The following is a 27,622-nucleotide window of genomic DNA, read 5'->3' on the forward strand; positions in this document are numbered from 1 at the left end:
CTCTTCTTTGCACTTTTTCCAAAGTTGCAACCATCTTTTTTTGCAGTGACCAAAACTGGATGCAGGATTCCAGGTGTATAAAAGCCATACTAAGGCTTTATAAAGCGGTAGTAATACTTCATGTGATTTTGATTCTATGCGTCTCTTGCAGACAACCAAGGATCATATTGGCGTTTCTGGGCTGCTGCCGCAGGATCATGTTTAAGGGATCGTCCACCAGGACTCCAAAGTCCATCTCGCAATTACTGTTTTTGAACCAGGTTTCACCTAATCTGTCCTTGTGCCTTTGGTTTTTTTTCTTCTGCCCAGGTGTAAAACCTTAGAATAACTTCCTTGTCACTTTGAATGCACACTAATCGGCATACGTTCAAATGAAATACTTGCTTTTCTCCGAATTGAATTGTATGTTGTTGGAGAGGGCCCACTCATTCACATTAGTCAGATTCACCTTACAACGGTGTCGTTCACTTAACAACAGCAGTCACAGCGAGCGGGACCTGACAGTCTCTTAAATACGAGCCAGCGGTGTGCGGTAGCAGCCAAAAAAGCCAACACAATCCTAAATTGTATCAACAGAGGATTAACAGCCTTTTGGACTTCAGGGACCACTAAATTCATAATTTTAAATCCTGTGGACCACGAATATGATCTGTCTAATGACCGGCTGGGTGGGCGTGGCAACGTGGTCATGTGACCGAGTGGGCGTGGCCAACTCAATGTCAAACACATCAAGGGGCGCCTCGCCAATCTCTACTCGCCCCTCCCTTCCCAGCCCCTCCTCGCCTGCCTCCCCGGGCTCCTTAGGACCCCAAGAGAACGCAGTTGCTGGAGCTAAGCAGCCCCCATTGAGAAACAGTTGGCAAAACAGCTCAGTTCAAATTGGATCTGGCCGAGAAGGAGGCTCAGCAGAAGCACCTCACTGAGGACTAGGAGCATAGGCTGTCCAAGAAGAGGGAAGACCTGTGGGAGTGCAAGGCCAGCTACCGGCGCCTGGAGGCTCAGCGGGCTGAGATGGTCAGCCAGTTCCAGGCCATGATGCAGTCCCACTGGAACAAGGCCCTCCGGCTCTTTGCCACCAGTGGCTCTTCCCTCCAGCCTTCGCCCAAAGCCCCCCACCAGGAGGCTGAAGCAGACCCCAAGTTGGAATTTCTGCCCCACTCCGCCCTGCACAAAAAGACCCCAAAGGGGGAGACTCCCTGCAGCAACCCAAGCGTTCACTGCACGTATCCATCCCTGGGGCCGTAGTTTGAGGACCCCTGATTTAGTGCAATATACAAAATGCAAATAATTCTTCTGCGAACCACCAAAATTTAATCGCAGACCACCAGTTGGTGACTGCTGCTTCAGAGCATCTGAAGGCAGGACAAGAACCAACGGATGGAAACTCAGTTTAAAAACTTGCATATATATATATATATTTTTCTAATGGTTTTTCAGCGAACTGGCAAAACAGGCGGATCTTTTTACTGAGTCTGCAAAACTGCATCCTGAATCCTTCCCAGATTGAAAATTGGCCGGCTCCTTTCCAGCGTCAGGGCTGGGCCAGGAAAAAAGAAAAAATGCTGAAATCAGTAAAATGTGGTTAAGAATCATCAAGGGTGGGAGTTATTTATTTGCTTGAGTTACATCCTGCCTTACGTTAGAGAGCTCTGAAGAAGCAATAAAGTTCCCTCCTTCCGTTATTATTATTATTTTTTTGCAATACCGCAACGTCCCTGTGAGGTAGGACTGAGAGGGACATGGGCAACCGTCACCAATAGGAGTTGGTTGCCAAGCGTCCGAATTTTGATCGTGTGACCTGCACCGGTCACTTTTTTTCCTCAGTGCTGCTGTAACTTCGAATCGTCACTAAATGAACGGTTGTAAGTTGAGGACTCTCTGCAGTGAATCAGCCGCCTTGTCCAGCTGGTGGAAAAGGAGAACAAGATGGATGGATGGATGATAAGGGAAGGAAGGAAGGGAAAGGAAAGGAAGGATGGCAGGGAAGGAGGAAGATAGGAAGGAAGGATGGGAGGAAGAGAGGGAGGGAGGGAGGGAGGGAGGGAGGGAAGGAGGAAGGAAGGAAAGGATGGGAGGGAGAGAAGGAAGGAAAGGATGGCAGGCAGGAAAGAGATATTATGGGAGGATGGGAGGAAGGAAGGAAAGGATGGGAGGGAGGGAGGAAGCAGGAAGGAAAGGATGGGAGGCAGGCAGGAAAGAAGAGGGGAGGAAGGAAGGAAAGGAAAGGTGAGAGGGAGCGCAGGAGGCAGGAAGGAAAGGATGAGAGGCAGGCAGGAAGGAAGGAAGGAAGGGGATGATGGGAGGAAGTAAGGAAAGGAAGGATGGGAGGAAGAGAGGGAGGGAAGGAAGAATGGGAGGGAGGGAAGGAGGCAGGAAGGAAAGGATGAGAGGGAGGCAGGCAGGAAGGAAGGAAGAGGGGATGATGGGAGGAAGGAAGGATGGGAGGGAAGGAGGAAGACAGGCAGGCAGGAAGAAAGGGGAGGAAGGAAGAAAATTAAAGTAAGGGAGGGAGGGGAGGAGGAAGGAAGGAAAGGATGGGAGAGAGGCAGGCAGGTGGGAAGGAAGAGGGGGATGATGGGAGGAAGAAAGGATGGGAGGGAGGGAAGGAGGAAGACAGGCAGGAAGGAAGGGAGGGAGAGGACAGAGGGAAAGGGGAGGGAGGGAAGGAAGAAAGAAAGAAAAAAAGAAAGAAGGAATCTGACATTGGCTAAAACTGTTTCACTCAAAGCCAGCCTCTCCAGAAACCCCTTTTTCTGGATTCTGCTGCTCTCTCTCCAGGGTCTTTTAGCTGTAGAGCTCTCACCTCCAGTAACTTTTCTGGAAACACTAAAGCGGGGACAGTTTGCTCACGGTCCGGATCGCTTATATAGAAAAGATGCCAAGATTTTTTCGGACCGGGAAACCACCCCGGAAAAGATTTGCAAATGTCCCGATTGCTTGCAAATCAATAAATCAAATCATGTGCACGGAACGCAAGAACGTTCCTCCTTTTGGCCGTCCCAGTGGGGTCAATTGCAACACTTGAGGAAATGCTGCTTAAAGCAGGAACCGGCTGTTTGACCACGACCTCATTTGGCAGCTCTGCAATTCTGGCCTTGATTGGGTTCTAGCCTCTGGGTGCATTGGGTTTAAGCTCTGGGCTTTTCAAGAAATGTGTTAAGTCCCATGACGTGGCATGGAATGGAATAGAATAGAAATGGAATGGGAATGGGAATGGGAATGGGAATAAGAAAGAATAGAATTGAATTGGAAATGGAATAGGAATAGAATAGAATAGGAATAGAATAGAATAGGAATAGAATAGAATAGGACTAGGAATAAAATAGAATAGGATTAGAATAGGAATAGGATTAGAATAGAATAGGAATAAAATAGAATAGGAATAGAATGGAATAGGAATAGAATGGAATAGGAATAGAATAGGAATAGAATAGGAATAGAATAGGAATAGAATAGAATAGGAATAGAATAGGAATAGAATAGGAATAGAATAGGAATAGAATAGGAATAGAATAGGAATAGGAATAAAATATAATAGGATTAGAATAGAATAGGAATAGAATGGAATAGGAATAGAATGGAATAGGAATAGAATGGAATAGGAATAGAATAAAATAACAGTTGGAAGGGACCTTGGAGGTCTTCTAGTCCAACCCCCTGCCTAGGCAGGAAACCCTACACCACTTCAGACAAATGGCTACCCAACATCTTAAAGGCTTCCAGTGTTGGGGCATTCACAACTTCTGGAGGCAACTTCTGTTCCACTGATTAATTGTTTTATCTGTCAGGAAGTTTCTCCTCAGTTCTAAGTTGCTTCTCTCCTTGATTAGTTTCCACCTATTCCTTACCCTCAGGTGCTTTGGAGAATAGTTTGACTCCCTCTTCTTTGTGGCAACCTCTGAGATATTGGAATAATGCTATCAAGTCTCCCCTAGTCCTTCTTTCTCTTAAGCTAAACATACCCAGTTCCTGCAACCGTTCTTCATATGTTTTCACCTCCAGTCCCCTAATCCTCTTTGTTGCTCTTCTCTGCACTCTTTCTGGAGTCTCTACATCTTTTCTACATCATGGCGACCAAAACTGAATGCAGTATTCCAAGTGTGGCCTTACCAAGGCCTTATAAAGTGGTATTAACCCTTCACGTGATCTTGATTCTCTCCCTCTGTTGATGCAGCCTTAGAACTGTGTTGGCTTTTTCGGCAGCCATCACAAATATGGAATATTTCCCAGAGTGCTCAGTTCGCAGAAAATGTCGCACTCCTGCTTTTTTCAATGAAAGTATATTCTGCTTTTGAGAAAGAGGCCCTGTTTTGTTTTGTTTTGTTTTTACAGGACTTATCTAGTATGTTGGTCAATAGGAAGACCAGGTTTGCACAACATGGGTGAGACGTGGATCTGGCTTATCTGTTGGAACGAGTCACGGTCTTGGTTAAGCTGGTGTTCTTGTGTAGACATTGGCTGTGTCCACATACACCACGCCTCGGTCTGTCGACCACAACTCGCTGTTGTGTAGGTGTTACATCTGCCCTTGTTGACTCAGTCAGTTACGATGTAGGCCAGGGCGATTGCTTTCACAACCCGTGTATGTTGCCTCCGAGGCAGCAAAGAGATTGTGACTTCCGTTTACAATGGTGGCTTGATTGGAGTTACATTTCCTGTGAAGAGGGCAGGAGGATTGCATCTCTACCTGTGACTGACTGACTGACCGTCTGTCTGTCTGTCTGTCTATTTATCTATCTATCTATCTATCTATCTATCTATCTATCTATCTATCTATCTATCTATCTATCTATCTATCTATCTATCTGCCAGCCAGCTCGTGTCAAACATTGCATCTTTCTTTCTTTCTTTCTTTCTTTCTTTCTTTCTTTCTTTCTTTCTTTCTTTCCTTCCTTAATTCCTTCTTTCTTTCTTCCCTCCCTCCCTCCTTTCTTTCTCCTTCCTTCTTTCTCTCTCTCTCTCTCCTTTCTTCCTTCTTCCCTCCCTGCTTCCTTCCTTTCCTTCCTTCCTTCCTTCCTTAATTCCTTCTTTCTTCCCTCCCTCCCTCCTTTCTTTCTCCTTCCCTCTTTCTCTCTCTTTCCTTCTTTCTTCCCTCCCTGCTTCCTTCCTTCCTTAATTCCTTCTTTCTTCCCTCCCTCCCTCCTTTCTTTCTCCTTCCTTCTTTCTCTCTCTCTCCTTCCTTCTTTCTTCCCTCCCTGCTTCCTTCCTTCCTTCCTTCCTTCCTTCCTTTCTTTTTCTTTCTTTCTTCTGTGTGCCTCTCATATAGTTCACCACATGTGAGTTGGGCAGCCATGTAAATCCGCTTAATAAATAATTAAAAAGAGAAGGCTTCAAATCTCCTTCTTGATCGTTTTCATTGTATACACAGGCCTTAAAAACAAGGAGGTTATATCTAAAGAAACAGGTACTCAAAGGTCCTTCCTTCCTTCCTTCCTTCCTTCCTTCCTTCCTTCCTTCCTTCCCTCCCTCCCTCCTTCTCTCCCCTCCTTCCCCTCCCTCCATCTTTATTTATTTAGAGAATTATTTGCCACCCAACTTAGGTGAAATGACTCTCTTCCTTCCTCCCAACCAGCCCTTCCAAACCAATCCACTGTAAAATGGCAAAATTGCAAAATAGCTCTCGACTTACGACCGATTTCTTACGGTTATAACGACCCTCCCCTAGATTAGATTCAATGTTACAATGGCCTTCCCCCCCCCCCCTTTACCCTTCAGTCTCCTGGTCACATTTTCGGCTTCCGACAACCGGTCTGCGTCTGCGGCCATTTGAATTGGCTTGCAGTCATTTGACCTTGATTTAAGACCAAACACCACCCCTCAGAAACCATTATTTACCGTAATTCCAATTTACATCCCCCACACACACACAAATGTCCCTTGAGTTTGCTTAACAACCATGGCCTTCACTTTATAACCACTGTGCTTGCTTAACGACTGTTTCAAAACAGGTGGGGGAAATGGGTCACAGGGTAGGCCACATAATGTCTGTCTTAGGAATTCTGGGAGTTGTAGTCCACAAGTCATGAAGGAGCCATCTTGGACTACCTGTGTCATAGAGCCAGGGGTCTCCAGCCCTGGCAACTTTAAGACTTGCGGACTTCAACTCCCAGAATTCTGGCTGGCTGAGGAATTCTGGGAGTTGAAGTCCGCAAGTCTTAAAGTCGCCAATATTGGAGACCCCTGCCATAGAGGTTGTGACTGCGAAATTGGAAATGAGGGCTTTAAAAAAAAGGGATTAGCCAGCATGGGAGTTGTGAGTCACTTGCGGTTCCTTGCCAGGGAACCCACGCCAATGTTTGCACACCCGGATAACCTCAGCTGCCTGGATTTGATCCAAGTTAATCCAGACCTGGATTAGCTCGTCCCTTAAACTAACCACATCGGTTGAGGTTTCATCACACAATAATCAAGATTTAGTTTAACCTTTGTGAATTCAACCTGGACCTTTCTCCCCCCCACACCGCCATCTTCAGAAGTGCAGGCAGTCCTCGACTTACGACCCCAGTGAATTTCCTGTTCCTAAGCGAGACAGTTGTTCAGTGAGTTTTGCCTCATTTTACAACCTTGTTCGTCGCAGAGGTTACGTGAATCTCTGCAGTTGGCAATGGCACTGGCACTGGCTTGTTGTTGTTAGTTGCGAAGTTGTGTCCAACCCATTGTGACCCCAGGCCTCCCTGTCTTCTACCATCCTCTGGAGTCCATTTAAGCTTTCTGCACAACAACCCTGTGAAGTGGATTGGGCTGAGAGACTCACTGGCCCAAAGTCACCCAGTTGGTTTTCATCAAAAAGAAGGGGACTAGAACTCACCGTCTCCTGGTGATTGGGCCAAAGTCACCCAGTTGGCTTTCATGCCCAAGGCGGGACTAGAACTCCCAGTCTCCTGGTGATTGGGCCAAAGTCACCCAGCTGGCTTTCATGCCCAAGGCGGGACTAGAACTCCCAGTCTCCTGGTGATTGGGCCAAAGTCACCCAGCTGGCTTTCATGCCTAAGGCGGGACTAGAACTCCCAGTCTCCTGGTGATTGGGCCAAAGTCACCCAGCTGGCTTTCATGCCTAAGGTGGGACTAGAACTCACTGTCTCCTGGTGATTGGGCCAAAGTCACCCAGCTGGCTTTCATGCCCAAGGCGGGACTAGAACTCCCAGTCTCCTGGTGATTGGGCCAAAGTCACCCAGCTGGCTTTCATGCCCAAGGCGGGACTAGAACTCCCAGTCTCCTGGTGATTGGCCCAAAGTCACCCAGCTGGCTTTCATGCCTAAGGTGGGACTAGAACTCCCAGTCTCCTGGTGATTGGGCCAAAGTCACCCAGCTGGCTTTCATGCCCAAGGCGGGACTAGAACTCCCAGTCTCCTGGTGATTGGCCCAAAGTCACCCAGCTGGCTTTCATGCCCAAGGCGGGACTAGAACTCCCAGTCTCCTGGTGATTGGCCCAAAGTCACCCAGCTGGCTTTCATGCCCAAGGCGGGACTAGAACTCCCAGTCTCCTGGTGATTGGGCCAAAGTCACTCAGGTGGCTTTCATGCCTAAGGCGGGACTAGAACTCACTGTCTCCTGGTGATTGGGCCAAAGTCACCCATTTGTCTTTCATGCCCAAGGCGGGACTAGAACTCCCAGTCTCCTGGTGATTGGGCCAAAGTCACCCAGCTGGCTTTCATGCCTAAGGCGGGACTAGAACTCCCAGTCTCCTGGTGATTGGCCCAAAGTCACCCAGCTGGCTTTCATGCCCAAGGCGGGACTAGAACTCCCAGTCTCCTGGTGATTGGCCCAAAGTCACCCAGCTGGCTTTCATGCCCAAGGCGGGACTAGAACTCCCAGTCTCCTGGTGATTGGGCCAAAGTCACTCAGGTGGCTTTCATGCCTAAGGCGGGACTAGAACTCACTGTCTCCTGGTGATTGGGCCAAAGTCACCCATTTGTCTTTCATGCCCAAGGCGGGACTAGAACTCCCAGTCTCCTGGTGATTGGGCCAAAGTCACCCAGCTGGCTTTCATGCCTAAGGCGGGACTAGAACTCCCAGTCTCCTGGTGATTGGGCCAAAGTCACCCAGCTGGCTTTCATGCCCAAGGCGGGACTAGAACTCCCAGTCTCCTGGTGATTGGGCCAAAGTCACCCAGCTGCCTTTGAGGGCTACCGCGGCACTAGAACTTACCATCATAAATACATGCCAATTTCCAAGCATATGAATTTGGATCCCATGCTTGCCAGGGCAACTGCTACGTTGAAAGTATGAGAACCGATCACCATTTTACTTCTTCCGGTGCTGTTCTAACTCTGAGCGCTCGCTAAACGAATAGTCGTAAGTTGAGGACTGCCGATAAATTGCCTGGCTCTACAAGTGGCATTACGAGCTGCTTTAAAAAGGCAGAGTGACTCATTCACTTGTCTTCCTAGAAACCGAGCTTGGTGTGATGCTCTTCATTTTCATAGGGCCTGTTTTCGATAAGAGACATTCACGCGATTTCCTTCCGCATGTGACATCAAATCGCAAACTCATCAGTTTCTTTAATCGTCTCTTGTTGACAGGAAGGAGGGAAGGAAACAGAAAGGATGTGCGCTGTGGGGAAGAGATTTGGCCTCTAATCCCTAAAATCTCGGAGCCAGGGAGCCCATCTGAAAATTGCGATTTATTTTCGATTAATTGCAATTGCAATTAATAGCAATAGCTCTTAGACTTAAATACCGCTTCACGGTGCTTTCCAGCCCCTCTCTCAGCGGTTTGCAAAATCAGCCTATTGACCCCCACCCCCCCAACAATCTGGGTCCTCATTTTACCAACCTCGGAAGGCTGAATCAACCAATGAGACTCGAACTGCTGGCAGTGGGCAAAATTAGCCTGCAATACCGCATTCCAACCGTCCCATGGCTCTTGAGCAAGTGAGAGAGACATGATAGATAATGTACAGAGGAGAGAGAGAGAGAGAAAGATTGCAGATCGAAGGGAAAAAGAGAGAGAGAGAAATTGTAGGTGGGTGGACTGAAAACATATCTGGAACTTCCTGCCACTGGATTCACATTTGACAGAGTACCTTGGAGTTGTTCTAACCGAGGCTTCCCGAGAGCATGAAGCAAACTCCTTGTCCCGACAAAAAACCCTTTTATTAATTGACTGTGAATTCTGCTCCTTCACATCCAGCAAAGTCTTCCAGGGGAGGATTTACAGTCACAGAACCTATCTGGATTGGAGAGCTGCCAGACTGAGATCTGCAGAACCTGGCAAGGAGCCTTGGAGAGTCACGAACCAATTAAGCGAACGAATTGCCTCCTGCAAACTCCACTCCCCTTTCGCTCCTCTTTTATCTCCTCTGGGAGGGGCCATTCAGCATCCAGCTGTGGCCTTCCTCCCATGTTGCATGCGCTCACTGGGAACAGGCTCCAGCTGTTCATCTGCCCAACTGATGTCCGACTCCGAAAGCAGCTGATAACTGTCAAGACGGCTCTGGCCCCCTCTCTGCCTCCGACACAGAGACCTCATCAGAGCCTTCCCCAGACTCCAGGACTGGCCCAGGTTCCTCCCCAACCTCCTCACTGTCCCAGTCTGCTGCCAGCTTCGTTGGCCGCTGGTGGGCCACAACAGCTAACTTCACAACTGCAGTGCAAAAAAGCCTCCCTTAACAAACGTCTCACTTAGCAAGCAGAAATGTTGGCCTCAATTGTTGTCGTACGCCGAGGACTCCCTGCCCCGTATATTTGGCCAGGGAGTGTGGCTTCGTGACATCTGCATAGAAAACGATGGGGGAAGCATAACCAGAACGAAAGTCCCTTTTTTCCCGTTGGCATAGCAAAGGTTACCGCCGTCTCTTCGCTCCAAATTGGCTGCTGGGTTTTTGCACAAACCTCTGATTCCCCAACTGAGTCCTTTTGCAGTTGCTAAGGCTATTATTAAATAGCCCTTTGCCTTGTCCAAAGTCTTAGCAGGGTCGTTGCCTAGAAGCACCACAAAAATGGACCTGCGAAAAAGCCCTCCCGAGTTGCTGGGATGTTGCTAGGAAATAGGTTTTCTTGAGCTTTTTATTTTTTGTGGTGGCTCTGTGGGTCTGTGCCATTGTGCAATTGTCTCAACTTTTTCTGATCAAATCCCTGGGGGGAAATCTATTATTTATACCCTCTCCGCTTCGTGTTGCTGAGTTCCCATCAGTTGGGGGGGGGGGGAATACCGTAGTTTTCGGCGTATAAGACGCACTGGAGTATAAGACACACCAAGGTTTTGAAGAGGCATTTTTTTTTTAAAAAGTAGGTAGGTAGGTAGAGGCACAGAGAGGGAGAGAAAAAAAGAGAGGGAAATACAGTAGGTAGGTAGGGAGAGAAAGAGAGTAGGTAGGTAGGTAGGTAGATAAAGGGATAAAGAGAGAGAGAAATAGAGAGAGAGAAATACAGTAGGTAGGTAGGGATAGAGAAAGACAGAGTGTAGGTATGTAGGTAGAGGGATAGATGGAAATAGAAAGAGAGAGAGAAAGAGAAATACACTAGGTAGATAGGGAGAGAGAGACAGAGTATAAGTAGGTAGGTAGAGGGATAGAGAGAGAAATAGAAAAAGAGAGAGAGAGAAATACAGTAGATAGGGAGAGAGAGAAAGTAGGTAGATTGGTAGGTAGAGGGATAGAGAGAAAGAAAGAAAGAAAGAGATATATATACAGTAGGTAGGTAGAGATAGAGAGAGACAGAGTGTAGGTAGGTAGGTAGAGGGATAGAGGAAAGAAAAGAAAGAAAGAAAGAAAGAAAGAAAGAAAGAAAGAAAGAAAGAAAGAAAGAAAGAAAGAAAATATATACATACATACATACATACATACATACATACAGTAGGTAGGGATAGAGAGAGACAGAGTGTAGGTAGGTAGAGGGATAGAGGAAAGAAAGAAAGAAAGAAAGAAAGAAAGAAAGAAAGAAAGAAAGAAAGAAAGAAAGAAAGAAAGAAAGAAAGAAAAAGAAAGAAAGAAAGAAAGAAAGAAAGAAAGAAAGAAAATATATACATACATACATACATACATACATACATACATACATACATACATACAGTAGGTAGGGATAGAGAGAGACAGAGTGTAGGTAGGTAGAGGGATAGAGGAAAGAAAGAAAGAAAGAAAGAAAGAAAGAAAGAAAGAAAGAAAGAAAATATATACATACATACATACATACATACATACATACATACATACATACAGTAGGTAGGGATAGAGAGAGACAGAGTGTAGGTAGGTAGAGGGATAGAGGAAAGAAAGAGAAAGAAAGAAAGAAAGAAAGAAAGAAAGAAAGAAGAAAGAAAGAATATATATACATACATACATACATACATACATACATACAGTAGGTAGGGATAGAGAGAGACAGAGTGTAGGTAGGTAGGTAGAGGGATAGATGGAAATAGAAAGAGAGAGAAATATACTAGGTAGGTAGGAAGAGAGAGACGAGTATAGGTAGGTAGGTAGAGGGATAGAGAGAAAAATAGAAAAAGAGAGAGAAAGAAATACAGTAGATAGGGAGAGAGAGAGAAAGTAGGTAGGTTGGTAGGTAGATAGAGAGAAATACCGTAGATAGGGAGAGAGAGAGAGTGTGTAGGTAGGTAGATGATAGAGAGAGAGGAGAGAGAGAGAGAGAGAGAAATACAGTAGGTAGGGAGAGGTAGGTGCCTTTTTTCAAAGATTTTTCCCAAATTGGAGGAATGAGGGGAAAAAAATGGGGCAAAGAGGGAGGAATTAACCACATGCCAAGTGAAATATCAACCACCTCCAATGTGCAGATGATGCCACTCTAATGGCAGAAAGTGAAGAGGAACTAAAGAGTCTCTTGATGCGGGTGAAAAAGGAGAGTGCAAAAGTTGGCTTGAAATTCAACATTAAGAAAACGAAGATCATGGCATCCGGCCCTCTCAATTCCTGGCAAATAGACGAGGAAGAAATGGAGGGAGTGACCGATTTTATTTTCCTGGGCTCCAAGATCACCGCAGATGGGGACTGCAGCCAAGAAATTCGAAGACGCTTGCTCCTGGGGAGGAAAGCTTTGGCAAATCTAGACAGCATCCTAAAAAGCAGAGATATCATCACCCTGCCAATCAAAAGTGTGTCTAGTCAAGGCTCTGGTTTTCCCAGTTGCAATGGATGGCTGCGAAGGTTGGACCATAAGGAAGGCTGAGAGCCAAAGAATGGAGGCCTTTGGACTCTGGTGCTGGAGAAGACTCCTGCATTGAGTCCCTTGGCCTGCAAGGCCATCCAACCGGTCAGTCCTAGAGGAGATCAACCCTGACTGCTCTTTAGAAGGCCAGATCCTGAAGAGGAAACTCAAAGACTTTGGCCACCTAATGAGAAGGAAGGACTCCCTGGAGAAGAGCCTCACGCTGGGAAAGATGGAGGGCAAAAGAAGAAGAAGGGGACGGCAGAGAAAGAGGGGGCCAGATGGAGTCACCGAAGCAGTCGGTGGGAGATTAAATGGACTCCAGAGGATGGGAGAGGACAGGAAGCCGTGTCCACAGCGGTGGGTTTCACATTTTGTTCCCCCTGGTTTGCCTCTTACCCCTTCCGTGCATCAGACATGAAATTCTTTGACCTTCGCTACCGTTTCCGAACCAGAAGTGCGCACAACACTTCTTCACACACACAGAGGCGTCCGTGATGATGTTTGGGTGGGCAGAGCCTCCTGCCACCGCTGCTCTTAGTTTGCCCGAACTGGGGCGAACTGGCAGAATGCCACCTCTGCCGTGCACGCACCCGGCCTTTGGCGCATGTGCTTTGCGCGCTTGTACCTTCCCCGCATGCGCCTGGCTTCAAAAAAACGTGCCTAACTAGGACCGCATAGGCAGGGGTGTCTAAAGTTGGCAACTTTAAGACACCCCTGGCATAGAGCCTGAGTGGGTGGATGGATTTCCGCTACCAGTTTGAACCAGCTAGATGCCACCTCTGGGTGCCCCCCTTTCAGCCTGGTCCCTTCTTAGGATCTCTGCTGATTCGCGGCCACCTTCCTCAGCTCTCAAGCAAAACCTTCCAGCCAAGGATTCTTGTGCGGGCATAGACGGCTGCAGAGAGCAGCCCAAATCCTCCTTGGCAAAGCTGGCTGGCAAAGCCGGCAGAAGCGGCTGGAATGCGTGGGGGTGGGGGTGGGGGCTGCAGGCGTTCCCCCTTTGACACACTTGGAGCCGTCCCCAGGCTGAAGAGCTGGGGGGGGGGGGACGTGGAAGAAAAAAAATGTTTCCACAAAGGAAAGCCACAAAAGACGAGTAGGAGCTGAGATTTACTTTGTGTTGCGACGCAACCAGTTGTGTTGTGTAGCACAGCAAACCAATGGCATTGCGTTGCAAGCAATTGCGTTGCATTTTGTTGCGACCAGTTGTGTTGCGTAGCATTGCGACCTATTGCGTTGCATTGCTATACAACCAACAGTGTTGCCTTTTGTTGCAACCAATTTCTTTGCATCGCACTGCAACCAATTTCTTTGCATCGCACTGCAACCAATTTCTTTGCATCGCACTGCGACCAATTTCTTTGCATCGCACTGCGACCAATTTCTTTGCATCGCACTGCGACCAATTTCTTTGCATCGCACTGCAACCAATTTCTTTGCATCACACTGCAACCAATTTCTTTGCAACCAATTTCATTGCATTGCATTGCAACCAATTGTGTTGTGCTGGAACCAATTCCCTTGCATTGTAATGCATTGCGTTGCGTGGCACGGCACAGCAACTGTGAATCTTGCATCCATTTAATTCTCTCCCCCTTCTTCCCCCTCCCTTATCGTTTACAGCCGGGATCCCAAATTATTGCGTCTTCTCCTTGAGACCTGCAGGCCCTTGTGGTTAAGCCGGGTGGGAACTGGTGGCGCCTCGGCTTCCATTCACATCACGTTCCGTTCAAGGATCCCACGGCCGGGCCATTGCGTAGTCTGGGGGCTCAGAAGCTTTGTCTGTCTCTCCTCTCTGCGGTTGTGGTTTTGATTGTTTGCAACTCAAGTCGAAAGTGTTGCAAGAAGAAAGAAGGAAAGCCAAATTAACAGAGTTGGAAGGGACCTTGTAGGTCATCTAGTCCAACCCCCTGCCCAAGCAGGAAACCCTACCCCATTTCTGACAGATGGCAGTCCAGTCTCTTCCTGAAAGCCTCCAGGGATGACGCTCCCACAACTTCTGAAGGCAACTTCTCTTCCGTGGGTTGATTGCTCTCACTGTCAGAAAATTTCTCCTTATTTCTAGGTTGAATCTCTCCTTGATCACTTTCCATCCATTGTTCCTTGTGTGGCCTTCGGGTGCTTTGGAAAATAGCTTGAGCTCCTTCCTCTCCGTGGCAGCCCCTCAAATATTGGAACACTGCTATCATGTCTCCCTTGGTCCTTCTCTTCACTAGAGTTGTCATGCCCAGATACAATTAAACAGAGTTGGAAGAGACCTTGTAGGTCATCTAGACCAACCCCCGCCCTAGCAGGAAGACCCTACACCATTTTGATCAGATGGCAGTCCAGTCTCTTCTTGAAGGCCTCCAATGATGAAGCTCCCACAACTTCTGAAGGCAGCTTCTGTTCCATGGGTTGATTGCTCTCACTGTCAGGAAATTCCTCCTCATTTCTAGGTTGAATCTCTCTCCTTGATTATGGTTTTAGTTTAGTTTTAGTTTATTTGGTGCTTCTAGACCGCCCTCTCTCCCAGAAGGGACTCGGGGCGGTGTACAGTCCATAGAGAATATCACAAAATACAATAAAAAAGTTAAATATGTACAGTTTGGAGGAGGTTAAAATACAGTTAAAAGAACTGTACAAAGCTGATATAAATATAAGTTTTAAATCCCTAAAACAGACACAACAAATTAAAAAACCCCTAAGATAACCAGACAATAATACATTTGCCAGGAGGGACAGTTGTAATTATGCCAGGCCTGCTAATCGGAACAGGTGAGTCTTCAATTTTTGCCGGAAGGAGCGGAGGTCAGAAGTGGTTCTAATGTCGGGGGGAGGTCATTCCAGAGGGTTGGGCCCATCACAGAGAAGGCCCTACTCCTTGGTGTCGCCCGTTGGCATTGCCTAGTGGACGGCACCAGAAGTCCCTCCCTGTGTGAGCGAATTGGCCGCAGGGATGTATGTGGGAGGATGCGATCCCGCAAGTAACTAGGTCCCGTGCCATGGAGCGCTTTAAAGATGGTAATCAGCACCTTGAAACGCACCCGAAAAACCACAGGTAGCCAGTGCAGCTCGCGCAGGAGAGGTGTTACGTGGGAGTACCTCGTACTCCCCATCACAGCCCGCGCGGCTGCGTTCTGAACTAACTGCAGTCTCCGGGCGCGTCCCAAGGGCAGCCCCATGTAGAGAGCATTGCAGTAATCCAGGCGGGACGTCACCAGCGCATGAGTGACCGTGCGTAGGGCATCCCGGTCCAGTAGGGGGCGCAATTGGCGCACCAGGCGAACCTGGTGGAACGCCCCCCTCGCCACGGCTGCCACATGGTCATCCATTGACAGCCGGGCATCAAGGAGGACGCCCAAATTGCGCGCCCGTTCCACAGGGGGCAATTGTTCGCCCCCTATGGCCAGCGATGGAGTCAGCTGGCTGAACCGAGGTGCCGGTAGCCACAGCCACTCGGTCTTGGAGGGGTTGAGTTTGAGTCTGTTGTCCCCCATCCAGACCCCGACAGCTTCCAAGCACCGGGACATCACTTCGACAGCCTCGTTGGGGTGGTTTGGGGTTGAAATATACAGCTGAGTATCATCAGCGTAGAGGTGATACTCAACCCCAAAACCACGGATGATCTCACCCAGCGGCTTCACATATGTGTTGAACAGGAGAGGCGAGAGGACCGACCCCTGTGGCACTCCACAAGTGAGTGGCCTCGGGGTCGACCTCTGTCCCCCTGTCAACACACATTGCCTCCGGTCGGAGAGGTAGGAGCCGAACCACCGCAAAACGGTACCTCCGACTCCTATCCCCTCCAACCGGCGCAATAGGATACCATGGTCGATGGTATCAAAAGCCGCCGAGAGGTCTAATAGGACCAGGATAGAGGAACAACCTCTATCTCTGGCCCTCCAGAGATCATCAACCAACGCGACCAAGGCTGTCTCTGTGCTGTGCCCGGGTCGGAAGCCGGACTGGCGTGAGTCTAGATACTCGGATTCGTCAAGGTGTCGTGGAAACTGCTGCGCCACCACATTCTCAACAACCTTCGCTAGAAACGGAAGGTTGGAGACTGGACGATAGTTAGCTAGCTCCATTGGGTCGAGTGAAGGCCTCTTAAGTAAGGGCCTCACCACTGCCTCCTTCAAGGCGGTTGGTAAGGATCCCTCACCCAATGAGGCATTCACCAGGCCCAGAAGCCAGCCTCGGGTCACCTCCCAAGATGCCAGTACCAACCAGGAGGGACACGGGTCCATTAAACATGTGGTGGGTCGCAGCCGTCCACGCAACCTATCCAAATCCTCGGGGGCAACAGAATCAAACTCCTCCCAGGATGGTCTCACAAGACTCGCTGTTGGCGGCCCGTCCGGTCCACTGAGGGGGGCCCATCCGCTCTGGATCTGAGCGACTTTATCCTGCAGATATTCCCCAAACTCCTCTGCTCTGCCCTGCAAGGGTGCCCCCCGCGTCCTCTGTGACAAGAGGGAGCGGGTCACCCTAAACAGGGCGGCAGGGCGGTTATCCGCGGACGCAATAAGAGCAGCGCAATATCTACGTTTGGCCGCCCTTAATGCCACAAGGTAGGTCCGTAAGTAGGCTCTTACCTGTGTTCGATCAGATTCGGAGCGTGAGGACCTCCACCTGCTCTCTAGATGTCTCCTATGGCGCTTCATCACCCTCAGCTCCTCGGTATACCAAGGAGCCCGGGTGGGTCGCTGCCGCAGGAGAGGTCGCAAAGGCGCAACCCAGTCCAAGGCCCCAGCCGCCGCCCTGTTCCAGGCGGCCGCTAGGTCCTCTGACCGAGCGCGGGTCAGGGCTACAGGTAATGGCCCAAGCTCCGTTTGGAACCTATCCGGCTCCATCAGGTGCTTGGGGCGGTACCAGCTTGGACCATCTGGTCCCGCCTCCTCGCGGTGGGGGGTAGCGCCAGGGAAGTCCAGCCGGAGACATGAGTGATCTGACCATGACAGGGGTGTAACAACAAAGTCCCCTATACCCAGATCACTCGTCCACTGCTCAGATACAAAAACAGTCATTCTTGTCCAGCCTTCCGGTACTTTGGAAAATAGCTTGACCCCCCCTCCTCTCTGTGGCAGCCCCTCAAATATTGGAACAGAGCCGTGAAGTTTATTGAGCGATCTAGAATATTTTGTTCCCCCTTTCTCTCCTCCTTTAGCTTCACATATAGATGAGTCCTCGACTTGACAAAAGTTTATTTAGTCACCGTTTTAGTGCCCCGCTTTACAACTCTTCTCGTCACCGTTGTTCCCTTGACGCGTTGCATTTGTCAAGTCAGTCCCCCGGTCGGTAAGTGAATCTGGATTCCTCCTTGACTTTGCTTGTCCGGTGGGCGCTGCGACCGTCGTAAATATGAACCACTTGCCAAGCATCTCAAATTTGGATTGTGCGACCACGGGGATGCTGCGACGGTCGTAAGTCGCTTTTTTCAGGGCCGTCGTAACTGTGAACGGTCCCTAAACGAACTGTTGTAAATCGAGGACTTAGCTGTAGGTATTTTCACCCAGTTAACTTCTTTTCTTTAGCTCAAGGCTAAAAAATATCAGCAGACCCAGATGGCTTTTATTTACTGTATCATGCACACTGGGTGCACAAAAGATTCATTTGTTAAACCATCGATACAAACGTCCTTTGTGATAACGTTGGAGTTGTGTACTGTAACAGTGTGTGTCTTAGAGGAGTCACGTGGAGCCAGACTTCTTGGGTGTGACGGTAAGCCGAGGAAAAACATTGATAATTTCTCAGCTTGATGGCTGAGAGCCAAGCAGCGTTGTTGAGGGTCAGGGAGCCTGCAGGTTTAATAAATTGTAATCATTCATTCCCGAAGCTGGGAGTGCTCCAAAACTGGAGGCTTTTAAGAAGAGGCTGGGCAACCCATTTGTCTGAAACGGTTTATAGAGTTTTCTGCCTGAGCAAGGGGTTGGACTAGAAGACCTCCAAGGTCCCCTTCCAAGCTCCGTTCTGAATAAGGTCCCTCCCAACTCTCCGCCAAACTGAACATTGGTTGCCACGATATAAAAAAAGATGTTGAGACTCTAAAAAGAGTGCAAAGAAGAGCAACTAAGATGATTATAATTAAGGAAGGGAAGGGAATTACAGAATGGAATAGGATTATAGAATGGAATGGAACAGAGAATAAAGAAGGAATGGAACAGAATAGAATAGAATAGAGAAGGAATGGAATGGAATAGAATAGAGAAGGAATAGAATAGAATAGAGAAGGCATAGAATATAGGAATAGAATAGATTGGAATAGAATAGAGAAGGAATAGAATAGAATAGGAGAAGGAATAGAATAGAGAAGGAATGGAATAGAATAGAGAAGGAATAGAATAGAATAGAGAAGGCATAGAATATAGGAATGGAATAGATTGGAATAGAATAGAGAAGGAATAGAATAGAATAGGAGAAGGAATAGAATAGAGAAGGAATGGAATAGAATAGAGAAGGAATAGAATAGAATAGAGAAGGCATAGAATATAGGAATAGAATAGATTGGAATAGAATAGAGAAGGAATAGAATAGAATAGGAGAAGGAATAGAATAGAGAAGGAATGGAATAGAAGGAATAGAATAGAATAGGAGAAGGAATAAAATAGAGAAGGAATAAGAATATAGGAATGGAATAGAATAGAATAGAATAGAATAGGAGAAGGAATAGAATAGAGAAGGAATAGAATAGAATAGAGAAGCAATAGAATATAGGAATAGAATAGAATAGAGAAGGAATAGAATAGAATAGAGAAGGCATAGAATATAGGAATAGAATAGATTGGAATAGAATAGAGAAGGAATAGAATAGAATAGGAGAAGGAATAGAATAGAGAAGGAATGGAATAGAATAGAATAGAGAAGGAATAGAATAGAATAGAGAAGGAATAGAATATAGGAATAGAATAGATTGGAATAGAATAGAGAAGGAATAGAATATAATAGGAGAAGGAATAGAATAGAGAAGGAATAGAATAGAAGGAATAGAATAGAATAGGAGAAGGAATAGAATAGAGAAGGAATGGAATAGAATAGAATAGAATAGAGAAGGAATAAAATAGAGAAGGAATAAGAATATAGGAATGGAATAGAATATAAATAGAATAGAATAGGAGAAGGAATAGAATAGAATAGAGAAGCAATAGAATATAGGAATAGAATAGAATAGAGAAGAAATGGAATAGAACAGAAATAGAATAGAATAGGAGAAGGAATGGAATAGAATAGAATAGAGATGGAATAGAATAGAATAGAGAAGGAATAGAATAGAATAGAGAAGGAATAGAATAGAATAGAGAAGGAATAGAATAGAATAGCGTAAAGAAGGAATGGAATAGAATAGAATAGAGAAGGAATGGAATAGAATCAGGGTTGGAAGGGACCTTGGAGGTCTTCTAGTCCAACCCCCTGCTTAGAGGTCTGGAGACTAAAAGATATGAAGAATGGTTGCAGGATTTGGGCTTGGCTAGCCTAGAGAAAAGAAGGGAGGGACATGATAGCAGCCTTCCAGTACTTGAGGGGCTGCCACAAAGAAGAGGGGGGGGGGTGTCAATTTATTTTCCAAAGCACCAGAAGGCAGGACAAGAAACAGTGGATGGAAACTAACGAAGGAGAGAAGGAACCTGGAATTAAGGAGAAACTTCCTGACAGTGAGGACAATGGAAGCAGTGGAACAGCTTGCCACCAGAAGTTGTGGATACTCCATCAGTTGAGGTTTTTTTTTTTTAAGAAGAGACTGGGTAGCCGCTTGTCTGAAATGGTGTAGGCTTTCCTGCTTGTGCAGAGGGCTGGACTAGAAGACCTCCAAGGTCCCTTCCAAGCTCTATTCTGAGTAAGGTCCCGTCCCCCCCAACTCTGTTATGGTGTTAAAAACATAGAAAAATTTACCCAGAAAATTGACTGCATCGAGTGAGTGATTCTTTGAGTGGTTTGCTTTGATTTTCTTTTATCATTTTTAATTATTTATTTTTTTAAAATTTGCATCGGGCAATAGACTTGTCTTTATCCCAAACATGTTTAAACTAATCCTTATTACTGCTTATTAGTAGCCTTCTTATTCATCCTCTTATAACTAAATCCTTCTTATGGCTGGTGGCACAGTCAGCCAGATGTTTAGACTGGATTTGGACCCTTTCCCGAGGACCTGCGATAGGCAGATGTTGTTATCTGATGTTGTTAAAGGTGCCGTCACAGGTTGCCAACGATTTTCAGTCAAGCAATTGACTGGGGGGGGGGGGGAATCTGTCAATGCCGATGATGTTTTAAAAGCTGCTCCAGATGTTTCGGGATGTCACCCAAGGCGCCTATCGCTATATTGGTCCCACCTCTGCTTTCTTTTGCCACAGTTGTTCTATTTCTATTTTCAGATTTGTGCATTTTGTGATTATTCTTCTGTTGTGTGCTTCGCAAGGTACTTTCCTATCCGCTATCGAGTGTTGGCGAATGAAATGGGAACACCTGCGCACGCCGGGCAGCTGCTCTTCCGGTTTCAGGCACTCCTACCTGCACGAAGACCAGCTAGCCGGCATGCCGGAACCCAGAAGAGCAATGGGCGACAGCAGTGACGTGCGGTGAGGTTTATGGCTGGTGAGGCTGGTGACGTCATCAAGAAGGCGGGGAATGGGACCACGTGTGCTTGGAGGCTCAGGCTGCCTCAGCCTCCAGCACACGTGATCCCATTCCCCGCCTTCCTGAGCGTGCTCCGCCGGCTCGCGCTCTGCAGTCCCCGAAAGCGACTGGGGAACGACGAGAACCTTCCTGCCTCTGCTGGACTTTGCGCGCTCCTCGCGACTGCATATTGCAGTCGCGAGCCTTCGTCATCCGCGAGCGCTGACAACATTTATGCCTCCGCCCTCCGCAGCTCCTGGGCACGCCCGGACGGAGGTAGCCAGAATGGCGCCGAGGCAGTCCGGCGGGTGAGCGACAGAGGATCAGGCTGCCTGATCGTCCGCCCGGACCACCTCGGCGTCGCTGTGACTGTCGCTTTCGTGCCTTCGTCATCCGGGAGCGCCGACAACACTTCTGCCTCCGCAGCTCCCGGGCACGGCCGGCCGGATGTATATAATATTATAATATATTATATATAATAATAATAAATTATAATAATAATAAATTTGGATTTATTAGCCGCTCCCTTTCCAAGTAGGACTCGGGGCGGCGTACAATGGAGCATATAACATGAAACATATATAACAACACCAAACGTACATACATACACAACACACATACATACATATACATCATATATATATAATATAATATAATATTTGTTTTCGTATATTTTCACGGGTGTAGGTATGCTGCTTTTGTTGTATTCGGGTCTTTTCCCGTGTAATCTCAACCTTACACGGGAAAAGACCTGAATACAACAAAACCAGCATAGTATATAATATTATATACTATTATTTCGTGAAGAGAGGTGAGGCTCTGCCTCCCCCGACCGCACGTCCCTGGGCGACAGCCTGGAGAGACCCCCTGCCTAGGCAGGAAACCCTATACCGTATACCTGTGCCATAGGTTCCCCATGATGGTGCCACCTGAACTTTTTATTCCTTTTTACCGACAGTTGTTAAATCTGGGATGTTACGGGGCAGGTGCCTCTCTGTTTGGAGTCTAAAGTCCCAAAGTACTTGTTATTGCAATTACAGGTAGTCCTCGACTTACAACGGTTCATTTAGTGACACTGGAAAATGTGACTTACGACCGTTTTTCATAGTTTATGACACTTGCAGCATTTCCTTGGTCAAAATTCGCCAATTGGTTCATATTTATGACGGTTGCCGTGCCCTGGAGCCGTGCGATCGCTTTTGCGACCTTCTGAATGAGGAAAGTCAGGGGGGGAAGCCAGATTCGCTTAACAACCACAGTGATTCACTCAACAAGGAACGTGGCAAGAAAAGTCATAAAATGAGGCAAACTCACTTAACAGATGTTTCATTTAGCAACAGAATTTTTGGGCTCCGCTGACTCACTTAACAATTTTTTCACTTAGCAATGTACGTTTTGGGCTCAATTGTCAGTGTGCCGCTGTAACTTTGAATGGCCACTAAATGAACTGTCATAAGTCGAGGACTAGCTGTCTATATGAGAATGAGGATTTACAGTTCTGCGTTTTGATGAGTATTTAGGGTAAATGGCGTCCTTTTCACTGGGAGATCATTTAGATTGAAATCTATTATTGCAGTTTGTTATATTTGTCGTAAGCCATCGGGGGTGTGTGTCATTGAATTGGGTGGTGTCGAAGTACCTGTAATAAACGCATACCTGTCATCGTTTAGCAGCCACAATTGGGATCACCAACGTGGTCGTTAAGCGAAGCAGTCACTAAGTGAAACGGCTTTTCGCCATACATTCTTCATTCAGCTGTCATTTGCTTTGCCAGCCCCATGAAAGTTGCAAATCAGAGGGTCGGTCGTAAAGTTTTTGTTTCCCACCCACCCCCATCCCTATCGTAACCGTGAACGGTCAGTCTCCGAGACAGTCGCTAAACAAGGACTAATTGCAATAGATAAATGTTCCTCTTTTTTAAAAAAAATAACCTTTGGGGTTTGTTTTTTTTGGTTCACAGATGGTCAGCGAGAAGGTGGGCGGAGCTGAAGGAACCAAGCTGGATGAGGACTTCAAAGAAATGGAGAAGGTGTGTAAAGATAACCAACTAAGAATGCATGGGAAAAGTGGCATTTTTTGTAGTATGGGCAATGTCTCTACATCAGGGCTCTCCAAATTCGGCAACTTTGAGACTGGTGGACTTCAACTCCCAGAATGCCCCAGTCATTTTCCTGCCTGGGGAATTCTGGGAGCTGACGTCCACAAGTTTTAAAGTTGCCAAGTTTGGAAACTCATGCTCTAAAATGCATGCAGTGTCTTTGATACCTTCCAGCATTTAGCTAACCTTAGCTGTTCCCCAAAACCTAGCAAAGCCATATAACGTAGGAGTTGAAATGATTTTTTTTTAATGCAGCAGCAGCTGCCAAAAAAGCCAACACAGTTCAGGGCTGCATCAACAGAGGGAGAGAATCAAGATCACGTGAAGTGTTAATACCACTTTATAAGGCCTTGGGAAGGCCACACTTGGAATATTTGCATTCAGTTTTGGCCGCCACAATGTAGAAAAGATGTGGAGACTCTAGAAAGAGTGCAGAGAAGAGCAACAAAGAGGATTAGGGGACTGGAGGCTAAAACATATGAAGAACGGTTGCAGGAACTGGGTATGTCTGGTTTAATGAAAAGAAGGACTAGGGGAGACATGATAGCAGCCTTCCAATATCTCAAGGGTTGCCACAAAGAAGAGGGAGTCAAGCTATTCTCCAAGGCACCTGAGGGTAAAACAAGAAGCAATGGGTGGAAACTAATCAAGGAGAGAAGAAACTTAGAACTGAGGAGAAACTTCCTGACAGTTAGAACAATTAATCAGTGGAACAGCTTGCCTCCAGAAGTTGTGAATGCCCCAACACCGGAAGCCTTTAAGAAGATGCTGGATAGCCATTTGTCTGAAACGGTATAGGGTTTCCTGCCTAGGCAGGGGGTTGGACTAGAAGACCTCCAAGGTCCCTTCCAACTCTGCTATTGTATTGTATTGTTGTATTGTATTGTAAAATTTAATTTTGATTTAAGTCTGCTATTTTAGAGGCCGCACAATTCTGAGTGGCTTCCACCTTTAAAAGCAAGAAACAATCATGATGGAACAAGGAACATGGATGCACAAAAAATAACAATCCATAACAATTTTTTTAAAACAAAATTCATATCCCAAGGCCTGAGAAAAGAACTAAGTTTTCAACAATTTCCTGAACATCACCTCTGTGTGTGTGTGTGTGTGTGTGTGTGTGTGTGTGTGTGTGTGTGTGTAAAAAAAGCTTTGTGGATCTGGTTTCCAACAGAGCAGTGTAAGTACAGAAAAGCAGACTTCCTGGGCCAAGTGAATCTCCGCAGTTGTGAAGTTAGCCACACGGTTGTTAAGTGAATCGCTGAAATTGTTCACTTAGCCACACGGTTGTTAAGCGAATCCAGCTTCCCCCTCGACTTTGCTTGTCAGAAGGTCACAAAACCCGGGACCTTCTGCGACCATCGGAAATATGAACCAGTTGCCGAGCATCTGAATTTTGATCACATGATCATAGGGATGCCATCCAGGTCGTAAGTGTGAAAAGTGGTCATGTCACTTTTTTCAGTGCCGTTGTAATGTTGAATGGTCACTAAATGAATTGTTGTAAATTGAGGACTACCTGTATATAAATACTCAGGCTTGTCATGCCTTTCAGGAGAAATGAAAACTCCAGTTCCATGCACATTAAAACATATTGAAAGCAAGAAATAAGAATAGAATAGAATTGCAGAATATAATTAATAGAATAGAATAGAATTATAGAATAGAATTACAGAATACTATTGAAGTGAACTGAATTACAGAATTACAGAATAGAATAGAATTACAGAATGCAATTATAGAATACAATTAATAGAAAAGAATAGAATTACAGAATAGAATAGAATAGAATTACAGAATAGAATAGAATTACAGAATATAATTAATAGAATAGAATAGAATTATAGAATAGAATTACAGAATACTATTGAAGTGAACTGAATCTCGGAATTACAGAATAGAATAGAATTATAGAATACAATTAAGAGAATAGAATTACAGAATAGAATTACAGAATAGAATAGAATTACAGAATACAATTAAGAGAATAGAATTACAGAATAGAATTACAGAATAGAATAGAATTACAGAATACAATTAATGGAATACAATTAATAGAATAGAATAGAATTATAGAATTACAGAATCAAATAGAGTACAATTGAATTGAATTACAGAATTATAGAATAGAATAGAATTACAGAATAGAATAGAATTACAGAATAGAATAGAATTACAGGATAGAATAGAATAGAATTCTTTATAGGCAAAGTTTGATTGGACACACAAAGAAATTGTCTTTGGTGCATAAGCTCTCAGTGTAAAAGATATCAGTGGAAAATCATGATTATAGTCCCTGTAAAGATACATTCATCATGAATCATAAGATACAACACTTAGTAATAGTCATAGGATACTAAATAAGCAATCAACATAAATCATACTAGGAAAACAATATAAATCATAAAGATACAAGCAACAAGGTTATAGTCATAAGTGGAAAAGGAGATTGGTAGTAGGAAGGATGAGAAGAAGAATAGTAATACAGTCTTAGTAAATAGTTTGACAGTGTTGTGGGAATTATTTGTTTAGCATGGCATTCGGGGAAAAACTGTCTTTGCGCCTAGTTGTTCTGTAGAGCCTTATATAACGTCATTTTGATTGACGTTTAAGTTTGAGATACATAACCTTTGCGATACATAGGCGTTTCAATAGACATTTGAAACGTCTGGACTGAAGAAAAATATCTTTGGCCTGGCAAATCTAATCAAATTATATCTAATATCGTTCTGATAGGGAAGGGCGTTCCAGGGCTGGGTGTGGCCACTAATACAATTATTTGCTCTCAGGTAAGCAACCTGCACACTTCAGCTTCGCAACGCACCTGGCGCCATGCTCAAAAACACAACCATGCCCAGCCTCCTTATCTTTGGGGTAGATTTCACATTTCCATATATTTCATCATGTAGTTTGCTCAAGAACCAGAGAATCTCTTTGGAATAATGCCATCATTCGCGTCTTTCTTTCTTTTTCCTTAGTAGATTATAACGTAAAATGCAAAAAATACAAGGGGAAACAGTGAGGAAGAGAGAGGAGGGAAGGAAAAAGGGAAGGGAAAAGTGTAGGGAAAAAGAAAGAAAAGACACTGACTTCCGGCTCCATTCGGTGCACCAGAATAGGGTAACAGCATCAAACCTCAACTTTTTTACTCTGACATAATAACACAGGTAGTCCTCGACTTACGATCACCACTGAGTCTCCCCACACCCCCCGCCCCCAATTTTAAGTCATTTTAAGTTACAATACAATACAATAGTAGAGTTGGAAGGGACCTTGGAGGTCTTCTAGTCCAACCCCCTGCCTAGGCAGGAAACCCTATACCATTTCAGACAAATGGCTATCTAGCATCTTCTTAAAGACTTCCAGTGTTGGGGCATTCACAACTTCTGGAGGCAACTTCTGTTCCACTGATTAATTGTCCTCACTGTCAGGAAATTTCTCCTCTCAGGAAATTTCTCCAGGAAATTATGGTCATTAACAGTCCGCAAGTCTTCGCAAACAGACTGTGAAGAGTCCAACAGATGCCTGCTCGAGTTGCCACAGTCTTTCAGGGGAATGTTGATAAACACCCACCTTTATCTCCCTTGAAACGCTGCCAGAGACCTCATTGCCAAAGGCAGAGCAAGGCCAAACTTAGCACTGAGTCAAACAGAACTTTTCAATACAATACAATATTGTATGACCATAAGTTGTAAGTCTAAGGTTACTAAACAAAACTGTTGTTAAATTGAGGATAATCTGAGCTTCCAAAGGCCGTCCCCTTCTTTCTCACGTTTCGATTGCTTTGCAAACTCCCGACTTCTGTTTCTGCAGAAAGTGGACCTTACCAGCAAGGCTGTGACGGAAATCTTGGCCCGAACGACGGAATACCTGCAGCCGAACCCTGGTAAGAGTTATGCCCCGTGGTTATCCCCAGCCACGATTGTTCCGTCTGCGGTGGTTTTTGTTGAGAAAAAACCTACGTGGGTGGCCACGTTCCCCGTGGAAACTCTAAAAAGACTTCTCACCTCCTCTCTCTGAGGGGGAAAATCCCTCCCTTTTGTTTCTTTCCCTTCCCTTCTTTCTTCCCTTTTCCAATTAGCACTTGTTCTTTCCTTCCCCTCTCCTCTTCTCTGCTCCCTCCCTTCTTTCCTCTCTTCCTTCTTCCCTTCTTTCCCCTCTCCTCTCCTCCTCTCCTTCTCCCATTCTTCCCCTCCTCTGCTTCCTTCCTTTGTCCCTCCCTTCCTTCCTTTCCCTCTCCTCCTCTCCCTCCCCTCCCTCCCTCCCCCTCCCTGCCTCCTCCTTCTTTTCTCCCTTCCATCCTTCTTTCCCTCTCCTCCTCTCCCTCCTCCTCTCATTCCTTCCCCTCCCCTGCCTCCTCCCTCCCTCCTTTCCCCTCCTCTCCTCCTCCTCCTCCTCCTTCCCCTCCCCTGCTCTCTCCTTCTTCCCTCCCTCCCTTCTTTCCCCTCTCCTCCCCTCCTCTCCTTCTCCCATTCTTCCCTCCTCTGCCTCCTTCGTTTGTCCCTCCCTCCCTTCCTTCCTTTCCCTCTCCTCCTCTCCCTCCCTCCTCCCCTGCCCCTTCCTTCTTTTCTTCCTTCCATCCTTCTTTCCCCTCTCCTCCTCTCCCTCCCTCCTCTCATTCCTTCCCCTCCCCTGCCTCCTCCCTCCCTCCGTCCTTTCCCCTCCCCTCCTCCTCCTTCCCCTCCCCTGCTCCCTCCTTCTTCCCTCCCTCCCTTCTTTCCACTCTCCTCCCCTCCTCCCATTCCTTCCCATCCCCTGCCTTCTTCTTTTCTCCCTCCCTTCCTCCCATTCCTCCCCCCCTGCCCCTTCCTTCCTTCTTTCCCCTCCC

General features: G+C 46.4%; 1 protein-coding gene and 1 long non-coding RNA gene across 2 annotated transcripts in view; both read left to right on the forward strand.

Moving 5' to 3' along the window:
• The window catches only part of SH3GL1 (SH3 domain containing GRB2 like 1, endophilin A2), a 74,987-nt gene that overhangs the window by 26,339 nt on the left and 21,026 nt on the right, over nucleotides 1-27,622 (forward strand). The window contains exons 2-3 of the mRNA XM_081941681.1: nucleotides 22,657-22,725; nucleotides 26,608-26,680. Coding sequence (XP_081797807.1) covers nucleotides 22,657-22,725; nucleotides 26,608-26,680 — 142 coding nt within the window. The remainder of the gene's footprint in view (nucleotides 1-22,656; nucleotides 22,726-26,607; nucleotides 26,681-27,622) is intronic.
• Nucleotides 9,265-11,216, forward strand: LOC309386392. Its single transcript, XR_014174408.1, has 2 exons — nucleotides 9,265-10,671; nucleotides 10,827-11,216. It is a non-coding gene; the product is annotated as an uncharacterized lncRNA (long non-coding RNA).

The sequence above is a fragment of the Natrix helvetica genome (assembly GCF_964273705.1).
Source record: "Natrix helvetica genome assembly, chromosome: 1".
Taxonomy (NCBI): domain Eukaryota; kingdom Metazoa; phylum Chordata; class Lepidosauria; order Squamata; family Natricidae; genus Natrix; species Natrix helvetica.